This window comes from Cavia porcellus, unplaced genomic scaffold (genome assembly GCF_034190915.1).
Source record: "Cavia porcellus strain 051 isolate PalLab524CR breed Dunkin Hartley unplaced genomic scaffold, mCavPor4.1 scaffold_1, whole genome shotgun sequence".
Lineage (NCBI taxonomy): Eukaryota > Metazoa > Chordata > Mammalia > Rodentia > Caviidae > Cavia > Cavia porcellus.
This window is the reverse complement of record NW_026947484.1, coordinates 121,382,247-121,399,333: the sequence shown is the minus strand read 5'-3', so window position 1 is coordinate 121,399,333 and position 17,087 is coordinate 121,382,247. Positions and strand designations below refer to the sequence as shown.

The window sequence follows — 17,087 nt, the reverse complement described above, 5'->3', positions numbered from 1 at the left end:
TTAAGTTGGATTTCTGGGATGTTGGTTATTATATGTAGTTTTACATGCTTCATTTATCTGTATTCCAGTTTCCATTCTCATGTTTGGGAAATTTTCAGCTATTATTCCTGTAAATAGCCTTTTTTTTTTTTTAATTTTATTTAAGGAGAAAAGAAAAAAAACAGTAAAAGGGTACAAGTTATACAGATTTACAGAAAAAAATGAACAGTAAGAAATCACTAGTTAATGAATTACATATTGCCATCTTAGAAATAATTGTTCAAGTCACAAAATTAAAGCTTGTAGAGTGGACATTCCAACAGTGATACTGCAAACAGTTCTGTTCAATGATCCAATAAAACTCTGTGATATCATTTTCTATCTTATACACTTAAATATACATGCAGTTATATAGTTTAGAGCACTTTCTTTTCCTCTCTTTTGTACAATGACTATTACACATTTTGGGTTTCATTGCTCCCACGGTTCTTATTGCTTTTTTGGAAGAGAGTAAAACCAAATGTGACATAACGGAACAGAATCGGTCAAGTCAAAAGAGTGGACATAATAGATAATGTAAAAACATAATACAATGTGATCAACAATGGTTACCATAATGCCTCCCGCTATCTCTAATAGAATTGCCTATATCATTAGTTATAATACAATTGAACAAAACAGTAAAGAAAAAAACCGACAAAACCAAAACATTGGAGACATTGTAGGTCTTCAAAAGTAGATAAAAGTCAACGAGAATGGGCGTTATAATGAATCTCATTATCTTCACAGTTGATGCCTAAACTTTTGAACCTGATGCTATCCAGCAAAACAGAATAGGGGAATATCAGTCAAAAACAAGATGGTGAGAGTAATACAGGGCTTCAAATCGAGATAATAGAAAGTCAAAGTGGGTTACTATAATATATCCTGCTATTTTTTTCCCTTTAATTAAACGGATAGAAATGAAAAGTAAATAATGGAGTGGAGATTGAGATAAAAGAGGGCATAACAGCGAAACAGCACAGATCAAAACATAACCATTTAAGCAGAATAGTGTTTCACCACCAGATAATCCCGACCCAAAAGTAGTTACCATATTGACTCTTTCCTTGAAATCCTTGAGTACAACTTCATATACTGTAGCATTAAGTATATCAAAACAATGTAAAACCATTTAAGAGAATGACAGCATTACAGAGTATTTAGAATCGACTAACAGAAAATGAGCAATGGTTTCTGTATAATCTCCTTGTCTTTAAAAGGTTTTTGCTTATACTATCGTACATAATAAAATCCAGTAAGATACAACCTATTTGGACCATTGGAGACAGAAGAACAAAAGCTTAATGAGACTTCAAAACAAGATGATACTAAATCAGTATTACCTATTAAGATGTCATTTTCTCCAAAATAGCTGTTCCTATCATCCAATCTTCTCTGTCTCATTTCTGTTGAGCTCTTTTTATGTCAGTAGCTGTCACTTTGCTCCATTCGTTGTGGCCTCCCCGCCACTATTTCTGGGTTCTTTGTATTTTTCTTTTTTTAGAATATCCTGCAATACTTTCTGTAGAGTTGAATTGGTGGTTGCAAATTCCCCCAGTTCCTCTTTATCCTGGAAGCACCTTGTTTTTCCATCAATTTCCAGGGACAGTTGTGCAGGATATCTCAATCTTGGCTGGAGATTATTATCTTTCAAAGCTTGAATTATTTCCCCCCACGCTCTTTGTGATTTGATGGTTTGTGCTGAGAAATCTGCTGTAATTCTGATGGGTGTTCCCTTGTAAGTGGTCTGTTTCTTGTCTCTGACAGCTTTTAATATTCTGTTCTTGTATTGAATTTCTGGAATTTTTATTATTATATGCTGGGTGTTGCTCTGTTTGGGTTGTAGGTAGCTGGGGTCCTGTATGCCTCATACATCTGAGTATCTTTACCTTTTGCTAAATTAGGAAAATTCTCCTGGATTATTTCTGTGAGTAGCTTTTGTAGTTCACTTGTTTGTGTCCCTACTTCTTCTTTTATGTTCTTAATCCTTAAGTTATGGATCCTCTTAGCATCTTCTTGTCTTTGTATTATTGCTGTTTGTTTCTTTGTTATTTTTAAGAAGTTTTTCATTTCATTCTCCCATATTGCAAGTCTGCCCTCCAGTTCAGATAGTCTGTCCTTAGTTTCTTTCAAGCTGTTATGCCAGTCTTGGATAGACTTCTTAGTTTCTTGGTAGTCCCTTTGAACCTGCTTCACGTACTCTATGCTTTCTCTGTTTTCTCCATCAAACAATTCTCCCCTCTTTTTCTGTTCTTCCATTCCACCATCTGTTTTTTCCTGGGTGGTGCTTAGCATTTCTCTAACTATTCTGCATACTTCTAGCTTCAGGTCGTTGATAACTTCATTCCTGAATTGGTCTATGAGGCTCTCTATATGGCGCTTTATGTCTATTGGTGCGGTATCCGCTATTGCCTGTTTCTCAGAATTGGGGGCCGAGGAGCCCTTCTTGTTGCTGCCTCTTCCCATATTCTCCTTTCCTTATATATGCAAGCTTACATAGGAGACCCAGCTTCTCTCCCTGTCAGCCACAGCCTGATCGAATTGCTCCGGTTAGGTGTTCTCACCCACTGCAGCACACCAGGAAGTTGCAGATCAGGCAGCCTACGCGGGGCCCGCCCCTCCCGGCCACCGTCAGGCTCTGGGATCTGGGTTGGGCCAGCCTACCGGGTCCGCCAGCAGCGTCACGCAGGCCAGGCACTTTTCACCAATCCCGTCCGAGAGGGGGATGTGTGGCTGAAGTTGCCACCGCGCCCTGCTCCCGCAGGACTGCCCCGGCCCAGAAAGTACTCCGCTGGAGTTAAACTGTGGTAGAGTGTCAGTTTCTCTCACTCACCTCACCACAAGTCAGTGTACGCCTCCCTGTCCATCCTGTTTTCGACTCCGTTCGCAGACTCCCGTTCTCAGAGCTTCCGTGCGTCTCTCTCCTTGCCGAGCCAATGTAGAGGCAGCCAGCCGCCGCATGGCAGGAAACCCAAATCGCGGCTTCCAATGGCGCGGGGTCCAGGCTCCACACCGAGGCTTTTCTGTTCCTGTTTTAGTGCCAGGACTGCATTCCAAGTTGGTTTCTCTCAGCCCAGTTTGTTCCTGAGTCAGCAGAGCATATCTCCACTGTCTTATGTCTCCTTAGTCCGCACCATTCCTGACTTCTGAACCAAGCCTTTCAGAGAGCCTCCGTAGTATCTGCTATCTGTCCGCCATGTTCTCCCGGAAGTAAATAGCCTTTTGATATCATTTGTGTTGTCCCTTTCTTTTTCATTTATCCCTATCAATCTTATGGGTTTGTTTTTTTTTTTTTTGCATCATCTTGCAGCTGTTGAATTATTTCCTGATTCCTTGTGATTTTTTTTTTCTTTTTCCTTTCCCTTTCCTTCCCTTCTTCCCTGGTACCGATAAATCAGTACCAGGGATCGAACTCACGACTGCCTGCTTGCAAGGCAGGCACTTATGCCACTGAGCTAAATCTCTAGCCCCTTCTTGTGATTTTTAAAAGATCTTTCCTTTCCTGGTCTTTAGCTGCAATCTTGTTTCAAGGTTTGAAAGTTTATCTTCACTTTCATTGAGGAGGTTTTGCCAACTTTCAATGGAAATTTTGATTTCCTGTATATTTCTTTGAATCTGCTTCATGCATTCTGTTTGTTTCTTACAATTTTCGTTCAAGATTTCCATCTTTTTGCATTTAACTATTTCTTCTTTAGATGTGTTCACATTTCTTTCATTACATTTATCATTTCTTCTTTTACCTGGGACGTTATTTTTGATCTCAGTTCTTTTATAGCTTTCCAGAGTTGTTTCTTTACTTCATTTGCTCTCATTTCAGGAGTTTCAGGTATATGGCTTACATTTGCTTCTATGACCATGTTGCCTAGGCTTGCTTGGGATAGGCTGGAGGTTTGAGATTATATTTTGCTCTTTCGTTTTATCATTTTCCTATATTTTTGGGCTCGGAGCAATGCTTCCCAGTGGGCTAGAAATTACCTCATGCACTTTTGGCTTAAGAGGTGGAATGTAGGCAACTGCTGGAAGCCAGGGGATTGTTGGATGTGGCCTATATAGACCCACAGGGACCTTTGGTGAGTCCTGGGGTGGTTTGGGATGATGGGTGGGGCCTTACTGGTTCCAAGCAATGTTCTAAAGCTTCCCCGTTGGCTGGAAATCACCTCAGGCACTTCCGGCTCCCAAGGTGGAATCTTCTCCTTTATCTTTTTAAAAAAGTTGCAAACAGCAACAGCTTTTATCAATTAGAGTAAATTATTCCAGTGCAGATGTCCTTGGGATGTCATGTTTTACACTTACCTAGGATATCATTCAGATGGCTTTTTGATAATTTAACTATGGCAGACTGGATTTTTCTGTGATTTCTCTTTTCCTATAGAAGAGTAAATAATTTAAACTCAGACTGCCTCATAACTAGCTTTTAGATTCTGATTCCAGTACAATATCTAACTTTAAAGTGTTCAAAAATTACCTTTTGAGTTATTATTTCCTTCTTATGCTAATCTGTTTAATGCTCTCATTTTCCTTTTTTTGTATTGTGATCACAGATGTTGAATTATTAGTAATTATATTGTGTCACTTGTGAAAGGAGAGTGCCCCAGACAAGTTGGGACAGGTAGCCTCCATAGAATTAGGTGTCTTTAAGTATTATTTATAGATGAATTTAGAATTGCCTGAAATATAAAATATATAACTAGAGTTACAACCACCTGTTTCTAGATATTCCCACCCCCAAAGCCTCAGGTGCTCATAGGTGGGGCTTTTCAGAGGTGACTTCATCTAGGCTGTGTGATACTGGATTAAGGGTAGGTGATAACTGGATTAGTTCACTGACTGGATTGGCAAAGTTCTGGGTATAGCTGAATAGCTTCACTGAAGAATTCTATGCCCTGGGTACAAGTAGAGCCAACTAGTGGGCTTGTAGTTTGGGTAGAATATGAAGGCAGAGAGGAAAGGCAGGCCAGGTGCTTGATGCTTTTTGCCTGCCCTGCTATGGACTGTTTGTCCTCTGCCATGCCTTTCTGCCATGCTGCCTTGCCTTGGACTGACACCTCTGTATACTGGGCACTAAAATAACTTTTTGTCCTTTAACTATGGATGTTAGATATTTTGTCCCAGCAATGAGGAAATAATTAAGATAAGTGGTAAGCCTCTAAGTGTGACTTTTCAAATTGGAGGTTTAAAATTTCATGGTTATTTACTACTCTTCCAACTTTGTTGGTCTAATAGTCTAATTCTAAAAAACGGTCTTCTAACTTAAAAATTATTTTTCCTATTTCCTAGTGCTTTGTAACCCATCTCTTCAGCATCTTCAGTTATATTTTATCAAGATTTCATAATGTTTTTTTGTGTATGTGTGTTATCTTACTGAGACTATAAACTTTTTGTTTGTTTGTTTGTACCAGGAGTTGAACTCACAATATTGCACTGAAGACTATAAACTTTGGAAGTAGAGATAGTTTATCTACTTCTGGCAATATGATACATGCATAGTGATTCTTTCTGGACAGAGAGAGAATCTCAGTGTTGTTTTTAATTAGCATTTCCACAATGGTCAGTGATAGAACAATAGACATTTCCAGTTTAGTTCCACCCCTTCCTGGACCCTGATTTCTCCCTTCGTTGGAAAATGAAATTGGGCTTGATTTCCTGGTGTCAGGATGTGCATATTCTGTCTTTGCTGGGGAGTCATTTATACCCTAAGCCTGAGGAAGTATGAAAGCCATTTGACTCCAAAGGAGAAAAAACAACTTTTACATTTCTATTTTGCAGTTATAGTAGGACCTTTTAGAAGTTTAATTTTCTTTGAAAGTTTAAAAAAAATTAACTGTTGTATTTCAATCAAAATGTTTTACTATCCCTACATATTTTAGCTAGAGAAGGAAGCAGAGATCGGTTTACTTGTTTGATTTTGTTGTTGCCCAGGAGCCAGGATTATGGGAGTTGAAGGTGAAAGGAAGAACAAACAAAAAGGAGGTGTTGGGGATAAAGAATTATTTCCCTGTCTGCTCAATGTTAATCTAACAATTTTAATTATTTTAATTAGGTCTCATGGTTCTTGAATGTTATTGTTAACAAAAATAAAGTACAGCTGGTTGATTAACTGTAAAGATTAGTTGATGTAGGATGAAGTTTTTGTTTACTTATTTATTTTTGTCTTTTGGAGACAGGCTGGTCTTGGGCTCACTTTGTAGCCCTGACTGGTCTCCAATTTGCAGTGATCCTCTTGCCTTAGCCTTCCACATGCTGGGATTACAAGTGTGTACCACCACACCCAGTTTAAGATGAGATCTCTGCAGTAAAGCTAGGATGCATAATTTAAGGTGATTCTTGTTTTGAGAAATGGATCTTCTTTAGTTTTCTTTGCCCTCAGAAACCAGTAACAGCTTAAAAATCAAAGTGAAAAAATCACTTACAAATTTAAGTGTATTTTTCCTATTAGTAAACCACACTTTTGATTTTGTTTTCATAAAAAAGAATAAATTTTTTTTATAAATACACGCTAAAACATGAATTAAAATATGCTTTCTACAAGCTAAACATGGTGATACACACCTGTAGTTCCAACTACTGAGGAGGCTGGGCTGGGAGTATCTCTCACATCCAAGAGTTTGAGACTAGCCTGGGCAACAGAGGGAGACTTCATCTCACAAGCAAAATGAGCTAGAAGGCTATAATACATAACCTAATACATGTTGTAACATAGCTTTCAAATTGTAAGGCCTAGGTGTCACTTATATACACGATTTTTTAAGTAAAAGTAATGTTCTCCTACATAAGTGAAAAATTTTAAATATGTACCAGTAGTCTCAGAAACAATAAAGTGGTTAGAAATTATGATAGTTTATGTTTAAAATGTGATGTAGTTATCAGGGATTTTATTAATAATATTGAAATGCTAACTTTTGGATAAAGCATTGTACTTTTTTTTTAAAAACACCTAGATTTTATATATCAAACTGAATACATCCAAGCCTAACATACTGTCTTGCATTATACTAAGGTGTTATATAAAGCATATGCTAAGTCCTGCGTTTGATTCCTGGCAGAAAGTTGGAGAAGAGGACTTTTGGGGATAATACTGTACATATTTTTCAATGTTTTAGGTGCTAACAATAACTTTAGAATTCTTTAATAGCTTTATTTCAGGAAGTCTGATGACTTGTATCTATAACCTGATACGTAAGGAATTTTGGGCATGGATTATAAGTATATGACCAAATATGATTTTATACATATGATTACTAAACAGAGTAACAGTAGAACATCATCTTCTTTGTGCCAGAGATTGAGTTCTTTTGATTTCTTGAACAGAAGTACATAAGAAAATATCCAGTATCCATTAACTTGATTGTTTCAGCTGCCAAGTATACTGGTTTCTGTTTAGGTAATTTTTAATTGATGTCATGATAGTGTTTGTTTTCAGAAGAACTGAAATTCAATATACATAAAGAAAGAGGCTGTTACAATAATTTATAAACTCTTATTTTCTCTGTAGGTTTGTGTTCGTCATTTTCAAGCATGTAGTACTGGTCATATTTTGAAACCAAAATGTCTGTGCTTGTTGGGTTTTCCTGCCCTCAAGTATAATCATCCACATCACTTGCTGAAAACAACAGCAGGTAAGTATGGATCTTCAAATAGCATATATAAAAAAATGCTTTTTATCCTTTTTTAAAATGTAACTAAAGACTTACCAAAGTTAAAAAAAAAGTGGACTATATTTCTAGACTAGTTTTCCCCACATCTATCCGATTCCACTTTCTCTTGCCTTCTCCTCCCTGCCCCATACTTTCCTTATTGCTCACGTCATCACTGTCAAGAGTTGTGTTGGGCTGTTCTTTATTATCTGTTTCATCTAAGTGCAGTATTTAGCATGGGTATGACCTTCTTAGTCAAGATAAATTATTGGCTTAATATAAATATTTTTGTCTCTTTCCACACATTATTTTATTTCTTGACTGAAGCACTAACTCTGGGATATTACAAGGGTGCATTAAAACAAGCCTGATGTGCTCCTCAATGGAAAGTTCCCTGCTTCTTCCACTTAGTTACCTTTTTCTACTCTCTGAAAAAAAACACTTGAAGGTTTACATATTAGATTTCCCCCTGATGTTCTGTTGAGAATCCTGATTGTGGAAAAAAAAAATGCTAAACTTTTGTTCAATAATGAAGCTTTGACAAATGCATGAGCCCTTAATGCCGTAAGCAATGAAAGCTGGGGGACTCCAGGCGGGTGCTGTTCTTCCATGCATTTTGTGTGTCATCCTCTGCCACAGCTTACAATATGCAAACATTACCTTCACCACTTTTTTTGTGTGTGCTGGGAGTCAAATTTGGGGCTTTGAATATTCTAAGTATGCATTCCTTTAGCCAAAGCAAGTCACGGCTCAGCATAGATGTAAGAAGTGGTACAACAGATTCTACCTCTTGATGGAAGCAACTACAAAGAATTTACAACCATACTATTAATTTATCACATTAATGTATGACCATGTTCATTTATTACTAGCTTCTGATGGCCTTTAGGAGACACACACAAAGTCTTTGTTGCCCAGCGTGGTGGCTCACGCCTGTAATCCCAGCACTCAGGAGGCTGAGATAGGAGGATTGTTGCGAGTTCAAGACCAGCCTGTGCTGCAAAGTGAGCTCAAGGCCAGCCTGAACTGCATAGCGAAACTCTGTCTCAAAAAAAAAAAAAAGAAAACAAAAATAGTCTTTTTATCTCTGACATAATTTCATGCCACATACCCTGTTATTAATTGTATAGAGCTGTTTGTCATTATCAAGTTTTATTTTGTGTTTTTTTAATCTTTTGGTGGTCACTCTTGAGCATAAATCTTTGTATACCTTTTTAATTGTTTCTTAGGGAAAAACAATCATAGAGGAAAGGGCTGAGACAGGATCTCACTATGTAGTTCAGAATGGCTTTGAACTCACTTATGTAACCCAGGTTGGCTTCAAACTTATGGCAATCCTGACAGCCTTCTGAGTGCTAGACTTACAGTTTTGTGCCACCATGCCCATCAGGAAAAACAGCCTTAAAGTGAGATGATTATTTTTTTTTTTTTGTACTGGGAATTGAACTCATGACCTCAGGCTTGCCTGGCGGGCACTTGTGTCACTCAGCTAAATCCCAGACTCTAATATGGGACTATTAATTGAGTTAAAGATATAGATTTTTTTTTTTTTTTTTTGGTCTTTTTATCGGTACCGGGGATCAAACTCACGACTGCCTGCTTGCAAGGCAGGCGCTTACGCCGCTGAGCTAAACCCCCAGCCCATAGATTTATTTTAAAAATCTTTTTTAGAAAGCCGAAGTTTCCTTACAAAGGAAACAAGAGATAACACCTCCATATCAAAAACGTATTTTAAACTTCTTTCCTGTATTTATTAAAGAAAAAATAAAAATCTAATTAACTTGGTACTGGGGATCGAACTCACAACCTTGCACTTACCAGGCAAGCATTTGGCCACTAAGCTAAATCCCCAGCCCAACTTGTTATATATTTTATAAGCAAGTATTGTGAATGGTCTAAAGATAGAAGAGTATTCCAGAGTAGGTCCAGAGCCATTTGTAACCTGGAAAAGTGAGTGTCCCAAATGCTTTCTATGACTAGAAGTCTTCTGTCTTTGGGAATGATTAATTATACAGTATCACTAATATAGTACTGTTAAGAGGGGGAGCAATTTGAAAAGGGACAGAAAGTAGAAAGAGGGAAAAAGTCTTAGGGATAAGCTGGCAAAAGATATGTTGAACATATCAAGAGTTTGTCTATCAAGTATGCTAGATATACAGCTGCCTGATTTCTTTTTCAAATCCATTTTATTTCAAGTAAAAAAGAAGAAGAAAAAAACTAAAAATTTCAAAACACATCAGTGAGGGGACAATGGTACATACACTGCATGTTGCCATCCCTGAAACATTCACCCAGAGCACAAGACATCTAGCTGCCTGATTTTTAGCCATAAAGAGTAAGAACAGTTATATGAAGTCAAAAGAAATTGAGAATAGGTATTAATGATTATTAGTTTCATAATATAAAACAGAGACCTAGCTGGGTCCCTCTTTACATAATATTTTTGTTCCACTTTGTCTTCACTACTATTGTTTCAAAATTTCACTAATTTGTTAATAGGACCTTCTATTGCTCCATAAAAGAATATTATTTTCGCACTTTCCTTTGAAATTTTCTAAAATTGGACTTAAAGTTAAAAGAAATATGGGAGTACTGATTTCAAAATTGGAAAAAGTATTATTATAATTTATTAATTATATTGCTGGGAAAAACCATTTCTGAGGAAGTTGGAAAATGCAGTTTCTATTGCAAGTTAGCAAGTGTCACGGAATAACATTCCCACTTTTAATGGTTATGAATAGTGGTTTTGCTTTTAAAATTACAAAATGGTGTTTTTATCAGGAAATGTAAGATGGAACATTTCCTGCCTCTCCTGGAGAACATTTTTTAATTTTAGATATAAAAAAACTATTAATAATATATGTTTAATGCGATTATTTCTCATTTGTGTTTGAAGCTCTATGTGGACAGGTTGTTCAGTTCAAACTCTCGGACATTGGAGAAGGAATTAGGGAAGTAACTGTTAAAGAATGGTAAGTTAACCTGAAAAAAATCTAAGTAGCTATAAAACTAATTTGAATACAAATAAATAGGATTGAATTTGAATAATGCCTTTTTGGTAAGTAGTAAAGTATGACTTTGTATTGATAGTATACCAGTGACAAAATTTATTAAACCAAAGCATTTTATTTAATGTGACTTAATAGTGATTATTTGTTCTTTTCTTTTAAAAAAAATTCTTTTGCTGATTATCCCTTACTTCAGCTGGAAAAGAGAAAATTGACTTCTAAATGATTATAAATTGATGTAAGGTCACACACGCGCGCATGCGTATGTGTGTGTGTGTGTGTATGTGTGTGTGTGTGTGTGTGTAACACACATTTTGGGGGATGATGCTGGGAATCAAACCCAGTGGCTTGCACGTGTGTAGCATTTACCACTGAACTACACCCTCAGTCCACCATGTATTTAGAAGTATTTAATGGATGACCTCATAATTTCCTTCCAAACCATTTTAAAAATCATACTACAGCGTAAGCTGTCTTCATTATACTGAAAGTTACTTCTGTTAGAATGTAAATTTGAGTTGCAATTGCATGACAGTGTGCCTATATGTTCAGAGAATATTTTTGCGAAGGAAATACATAAAAAATAATTTGTGAAAACGTTTTAAAAATTTATTTACATTTATAGCTGAACCAAAAGTCAGAAACTGTCTTCTTCCTTAGCCACCTTTTATTCTTTTTCTTTTTTTTTACCTTCTGGAAAAAAGAAATCATTCCTGGATACTGAACCAATTTTTTTAGAGGTTTTTAGAAATATTGGTTAAAATGAATAAATAGATTTTTTTCCCACCATACTTTTATACTGTTAAAGATCTGATTCAGCCAACTGAGTTTTCTTTTTCTGTATTTCTTATTATTATTACTTTGTAAGTTAAAGGAGAACTGTAATACATAAACAACCCTTATCATTATATTTGTAGTGACATTATAGAAGTGTGAGATGAAAAAATAGACTTCAAATCAGAAGAGACTGACTTTAAAATATACTGGCAATCTTAGCTATGACTCGCGTTTTCTTGTACATAAGCTTATTAGAGCATTCTTAAAATGATGAAGGCATTGATACACAAGGACAGGCTGAAATAATTCTAGAAAGAGTGAAAGAACTCAGATTTAAAATTCATGAAATTGTAGAGGATATACATTGAGGATATCATGTTTATTTTTGAAGTTTTATTTTTTATTTTATTTTTTAGAATTCTTGCATAGACTTCATAATTGAGCATTTAAAATCTAAAATGCTCCAGAATCTAAAACCTTTTAAAGCATTATATCAATGCTGAAAACTTAAGGTTTAGATTTTCAAGTTAGGGATGTTCAGCCTACATAAGACCATGAAAGGAAGTACCTTTTTTTAAAAAGCATTTTATAAATTTCTTTTCCTGAGAAAGAGATCCAGCAGAAAACATACAAGTACAATTATATATTTAGATCTATGAATAGCCTTTAATATTTTAGAGTTTCTTTTCTATTTGTTTTTGTTGTTCAAGACAGGGTCTCACTATATAGTTCAGGCTGGCCTTGAACTCACTATAGAGCCCAGGCTGGCCTCAAACTCAGAGCAGTCCTCCTGTCTCAGCCTCCTCTATGGTAGAATTACACGCAAGCACCACCATGTCTAGCCCAAAGTTTTAGTGTTTCTTGAAGATATATTGAAAAGACTCTGGATGCCACTATCATCTCTGAAGCATTCTTTGGTGCACTGTCTGGAATAAACATGGTGCTGGATAGATAGTGATGTAAGCTAGTATAGCATTTACCGTGTTAGGATGATTGGTAAGCAAGATTGTTCCTGTAAAAATGTTTCATGTTAGAGACTGGGGATTTAGCTCAGCGGCATAAGTGCCTGCCTTGCAAGCAGGCAGTCATGAGTTCAATCCCTGGTACCGATAAAAAGGAAAAAGACAAAAAAAAAAAAAAGAGTTACAAAAAAAATGTTTCATGTGTTTCTTTTAGGTATGTAAAAGAAGGAGATACGGTGTCTCAATTTGATAGCATCTGTGAAGTTCAGAGTGATAAAGCTTCTGTTACCATCACTAGTCGCTATGATGGAGTCATTAAAAAACTCTATTATAATCTAGATGATATTGCCTATGTGGGGAAGCCATTAGTAGACATAGAGACGGAAGCTTTGAAAGGTACTGTAAATGCGCTCATCTGTTTTACCAAAATGATTACTGCTGTCCTTTTGTCACTGGGTCCTAACAAAAAATGATTTTTACTTTTAACGATTTTACAGGATTAGACATTAGGATTTAGATGACAAAATTAGGAAAACAGAAGATTCCTGTGATGTGTGATCTTTTCTTTTCTTTTTTTTTTTTTAAGACAAGATCTCACTATGAAATTCAGGTTGGCCTTGAACTCACTAGATAGGCCATGTGGCCTTAAACTCACAGCTTTCCTCCAAAGTGCTAGGACTACATGCATGTGCCTCAATGCCCAGCTACATGATTATTTTTGATCAGTTACCAAATTAAAAATACATGAAGTAAGATTTCATTTTTATGCAGTGCTGCCATCTAGAAACCTTAGTGTTCAAAGAATAAGCACACAGGAATTAAAAGATTCATGTCCTGAGCACTAAGGTCACTAAGAATAAATGGGGTGTAAGAAAATCAAAATAATAGGATTGTTCTGTTTGACACTTGTATTGGTCATCTTTTCATTACTGTAACAAAATGCCTAACATAGGCTACTTACAGAGTAAAGAAGTAGCCTCAGAGTTGAGGACTGAGCTCATTAGTTTGGTATTTGGTGAAGATAGCAGGAGGCAACACATTGTGGCAGGAGTATTTGTGTGAACAAGTGGTCACATCATGAACCAGAAGAGAGAGATTCAAGGGTAGCAAGAGAACTACCTTCTGAGTGTGTCACTCCCCCCACCCAGTGTCCTAAGGACGAGGCCCCAGTCCTTAGGCCCCACTGCATGTCTCCGTATTGCAACCATGCCTCTAATCACAGTGGACCCTTAGAGAACACTCAAATCACACCAAACCATAGCAGCTACTGGCATCTATCTATCTATCTGTCTGTCTATTTATCTGGAAAATAATCAGTGACGGTTATGAAAGCCAAACTTCTTCAAGAAAAGTAGAAGCTAAAAGAAGGAAAATCAGTGAACATGAAGAAGCCAGCATTCAGAAAGAGCAGCAACTATGTACCTTACAAGCTGTAGATGTCATGACACAGAGGAATTCATTGTGAGGCCGTTGCGGAGGAGAGGTAAAACAGTGAGCAGTCTCGTTGGAGGAGTAGCTGGTTCTCTAGCTCACAGTTCATCAAGGTTATGTGCTCTGGAATAGCTTCCATACCAGGAGCTGGAAGAGGAGCAAGGTCTGTGGTAGGACTCCTACGCTAGTATCCATAACACATGAAATATTTTACGCTATTATTTTGCTTTATTGTTCCCTGTGAGGAATTCTAGCTCCACAGAAAAAGGAATAGACTCAACTAGAAAGTTGGGACTATTTGCTCAATGGTAAGTGGCAGAGCTGTATTAATTTAAGTACTCATTTCTTTTTGTTAGTGCTGGAGACTGAACCCAGAGCTTCATGTATGTTAGGCAAGTGCTCTGCTCCTGAGCTACACCCCAGGCCTAACTAACGGGGTTGAATTTAGGATTTAGATATCCTAAGCAACATAGAATATTTTTCAGTGTAATGTTGCCTCTAAAAGTTAGAAAATAGCTTATTGAAAGTTTTAATGATTTAACTTTTATTATATTAAAGCAGGATATGTTACTATAAAAAATTATAAAATACATACAAAACAAAAACCAGAAAATAGAAACATACGTTCTTCTACCCAGAAATCACTACTGCTTAACAAATAAGTCTGTGTCATTTTCTAGGACATATCTACATATAGGCTTTTTTTAAAAACAAAAATAATATGTTGTACATGCCATAACCCGTTGTTTGCTTAGTTAATGATCTATGTGTTTTCATGACAGTACATCCTTATTTTGTTGTATGCCACAGTATATTTTCAGTTTCCCCAATTGTCCCCAAATCTCCTTGAAATTTCAGTTGTTTTTTTTCAAATTAGGATCCAGTGTATGAATGTGTATTGCACCCAGTTACTACAATGCATGTTTCTTTTATCCTAGGCCATTCTCCTGTATGTTATTTTTTAAAAATGTAGAACATAAGAACTTTATTTTGTTAATAAATCTGTCTTAATAAAGCATTTCAGTGGTGAGCATTCTGTTTCCTTGCATTGAAAAAATGCAGCTACCAAACCTCACATTTTTACATTTCCTGTAAATTGGAAATGGGTTTAAAAACTGGATTCAAGATAAATATTGTGTCTAGAATATATTCTGATATTGTATACTTCGTCTTGCTTTCCATCAGATACACATGACACCAGATGGTGGACCATTGTGAGACTAAGTTTAAACACTGACGTAGGCAAGGGTCCCCCTCCACTATACAGGTATCTTTTTTCCCCTTTGCAGCCTGAAAGTTATCTATGTGGCGTTACTTGTCAGTAAATAGGTAATCTATAATACCATTTTTGAAAATCCTTCCTAAATCAACAATTGCTTTAGTGGTTGTAGAATGATAAATTTTGGATTCTTTGTTTCCTTTAAAGTTTGTAGCTGGACTTATCAATTGGAGATATAGTTACTCTGAAGTACAATTTCTACAGGAAAGGCAACAAATATTTAAGTCTTTTCCTTTATCAATGTTCAAAGTAAGGAGTTGGAATAGTAACCAATTCCAATTGTAATACTAATCTGTCTTTATTAATGGCCTGTGTTTGATACAATCATTAAGCTTTGTAGTGTTCAAGTGGTTGTGATGGTGATTCCTTCAAGCCAGCTCCCCTGTGTTCTTTTAACATGGCCCTGTTAACTTTAGAAATTCACTCGATTTGGACTGAAGTTCCAGGACTTGCGTTATGTTTTCCTGTCCCAGTGTTGGACTCCTCCATTTCTTCAGTTCTTCCTTAGTGTGAAATGCATATGAGACTATAATGTAGGCACTAAGGATACTTCCCACCATCTTGATTCTACATTAATATTTTTATTCCTCCCTCCTGTTCTTGCTCCTTTACTCCCTATTGTTTCTCTCCTCCTCCTTCCTTGTCTTCCTTCTCCTTTCTCCTTTTAAGAGATTTGAATAGCCTTGTGTTGTAGCTGTGGGAAGTCCAGGAATCCATCCCCATGAATACTGAGACAACTGTAGGTGCAAAGAAGAGAAAATACAATCTGAGTGAGAGCCTCAATAACTTCTTTGGAAGAAAGTGTGTAGCTTTCATGTTAAGGCTATGTGGCAGCTATTTTCAGTGGTCAGCTCCTGAGGCTGTGTACAGGGTTAAATTGCTTGGACACTGCACACTAGGGAAGAGTAGAGTTATTCTAGCTAAGTGAGGGGTCTTAGTGCCACCCATCAGTGCCGAGGGAAGAGATGCAGGTACATCGGTGTTAGAATTCTCCACGAAACTGTATTATTCTGCTTTATATTGCATTTGTCCCTTCACATCAGTTGTGTCCTTTGGAGTGCTTTCTCTGAGCTGTGTTCAGATTATTTCCTTTACTTATAGAGATTATAATTCACATATGACTCAAGCAACATTGAGATTAAATGGTAAATAACCCGCTTTTTAAAAAATTTTTTTTAAAAATACAAGGTCTTGTGTTGTGGTCAGGCTGGTCTTGAACTCACAGTGATCTTGCCTGTCTTCATCTTCTGAGTGCTAAGATCATGAGCGTGCACCACCATGCCTGGCTACTGTTTTAATAAATTGAAGTAAGAAAGAAAATGCAATGAAATTTCATTACTTTGTATGTCATTAATTCACAGTTTATGATCATTTTGACAGGCACAAACTAAAGTTTATATTTGTGCTATGAAGAAAGAACTTCCAAACATACACGTATGCTGTAGAATTTCAAAACATTCCTGCCCCCTCACCCCAAATTTCCCCCAGGTAATTAAATTAACAAGACTACTTAATATAGTTTTTAGAAATAATTTTTGAAATGCCAAGGCATGTTGCATTTACACAGTTTTATATTTGTACAAATTCAGTTACTCTTTTACTGAATTAATCTGAAATAATGTGGTTTTATTATACATTTGCTTTAAATCAGGATTTTTATCCACTAAAGTTATATGAGAGTTCATAAGAAAAAGTGCTTACTTAACCAAAGTTCTTTTGTTCTCTTATAAGATATTTTTAAAAACTTTTTAAAGTGTACTCTGATTTATCAACTAAAGATCAGCCATAAAAGATTAAATCTCATGTACTAGAGTTGTACTGCTATAGCCTTTTAAACCACATCAATGAGAAAATGATGAAATACAAGTTTAGTTTTAACTCTATACCCTTGGTGTGTGTTTCTATGTTGGTTAACATCTTACCTTTTTATAACTTTTTTTTTTATTCATCAAAGAGGAAAATATGTATAAAAATA

At 36.3% G+C, this 17,087-nt stretch overlaps 1 protein-coding gene across 1 annotated transcript in view; it reads left to right on the top strand.

The window, feature by feature from the left end:
• Nucleotides 1–17,087, top strand: part of Dbt (dihydrolipoamide branched chain transacylase E2) — a 47,179-nt gene that overhangs the window by 8,898 nt on the left and 21,194 nt on the right. Inside the window, exons 2-4 of the mRNA XM_003478963.5 lie at nt 7,514–7,637; nt 10,552–10,627; nt 12,617–12,798. Coding sequence (XP_003479011.2) covers nt 7,514–7,637; nt 10,552–10,627; nt 12,617–12,798 — 382 coding nt within the window. The remainder of the gene's footprint in view (nt 1–7,513; nt 7,638–10,551; nt 10,628–12,616; nt 12,799–17,087) is intronic.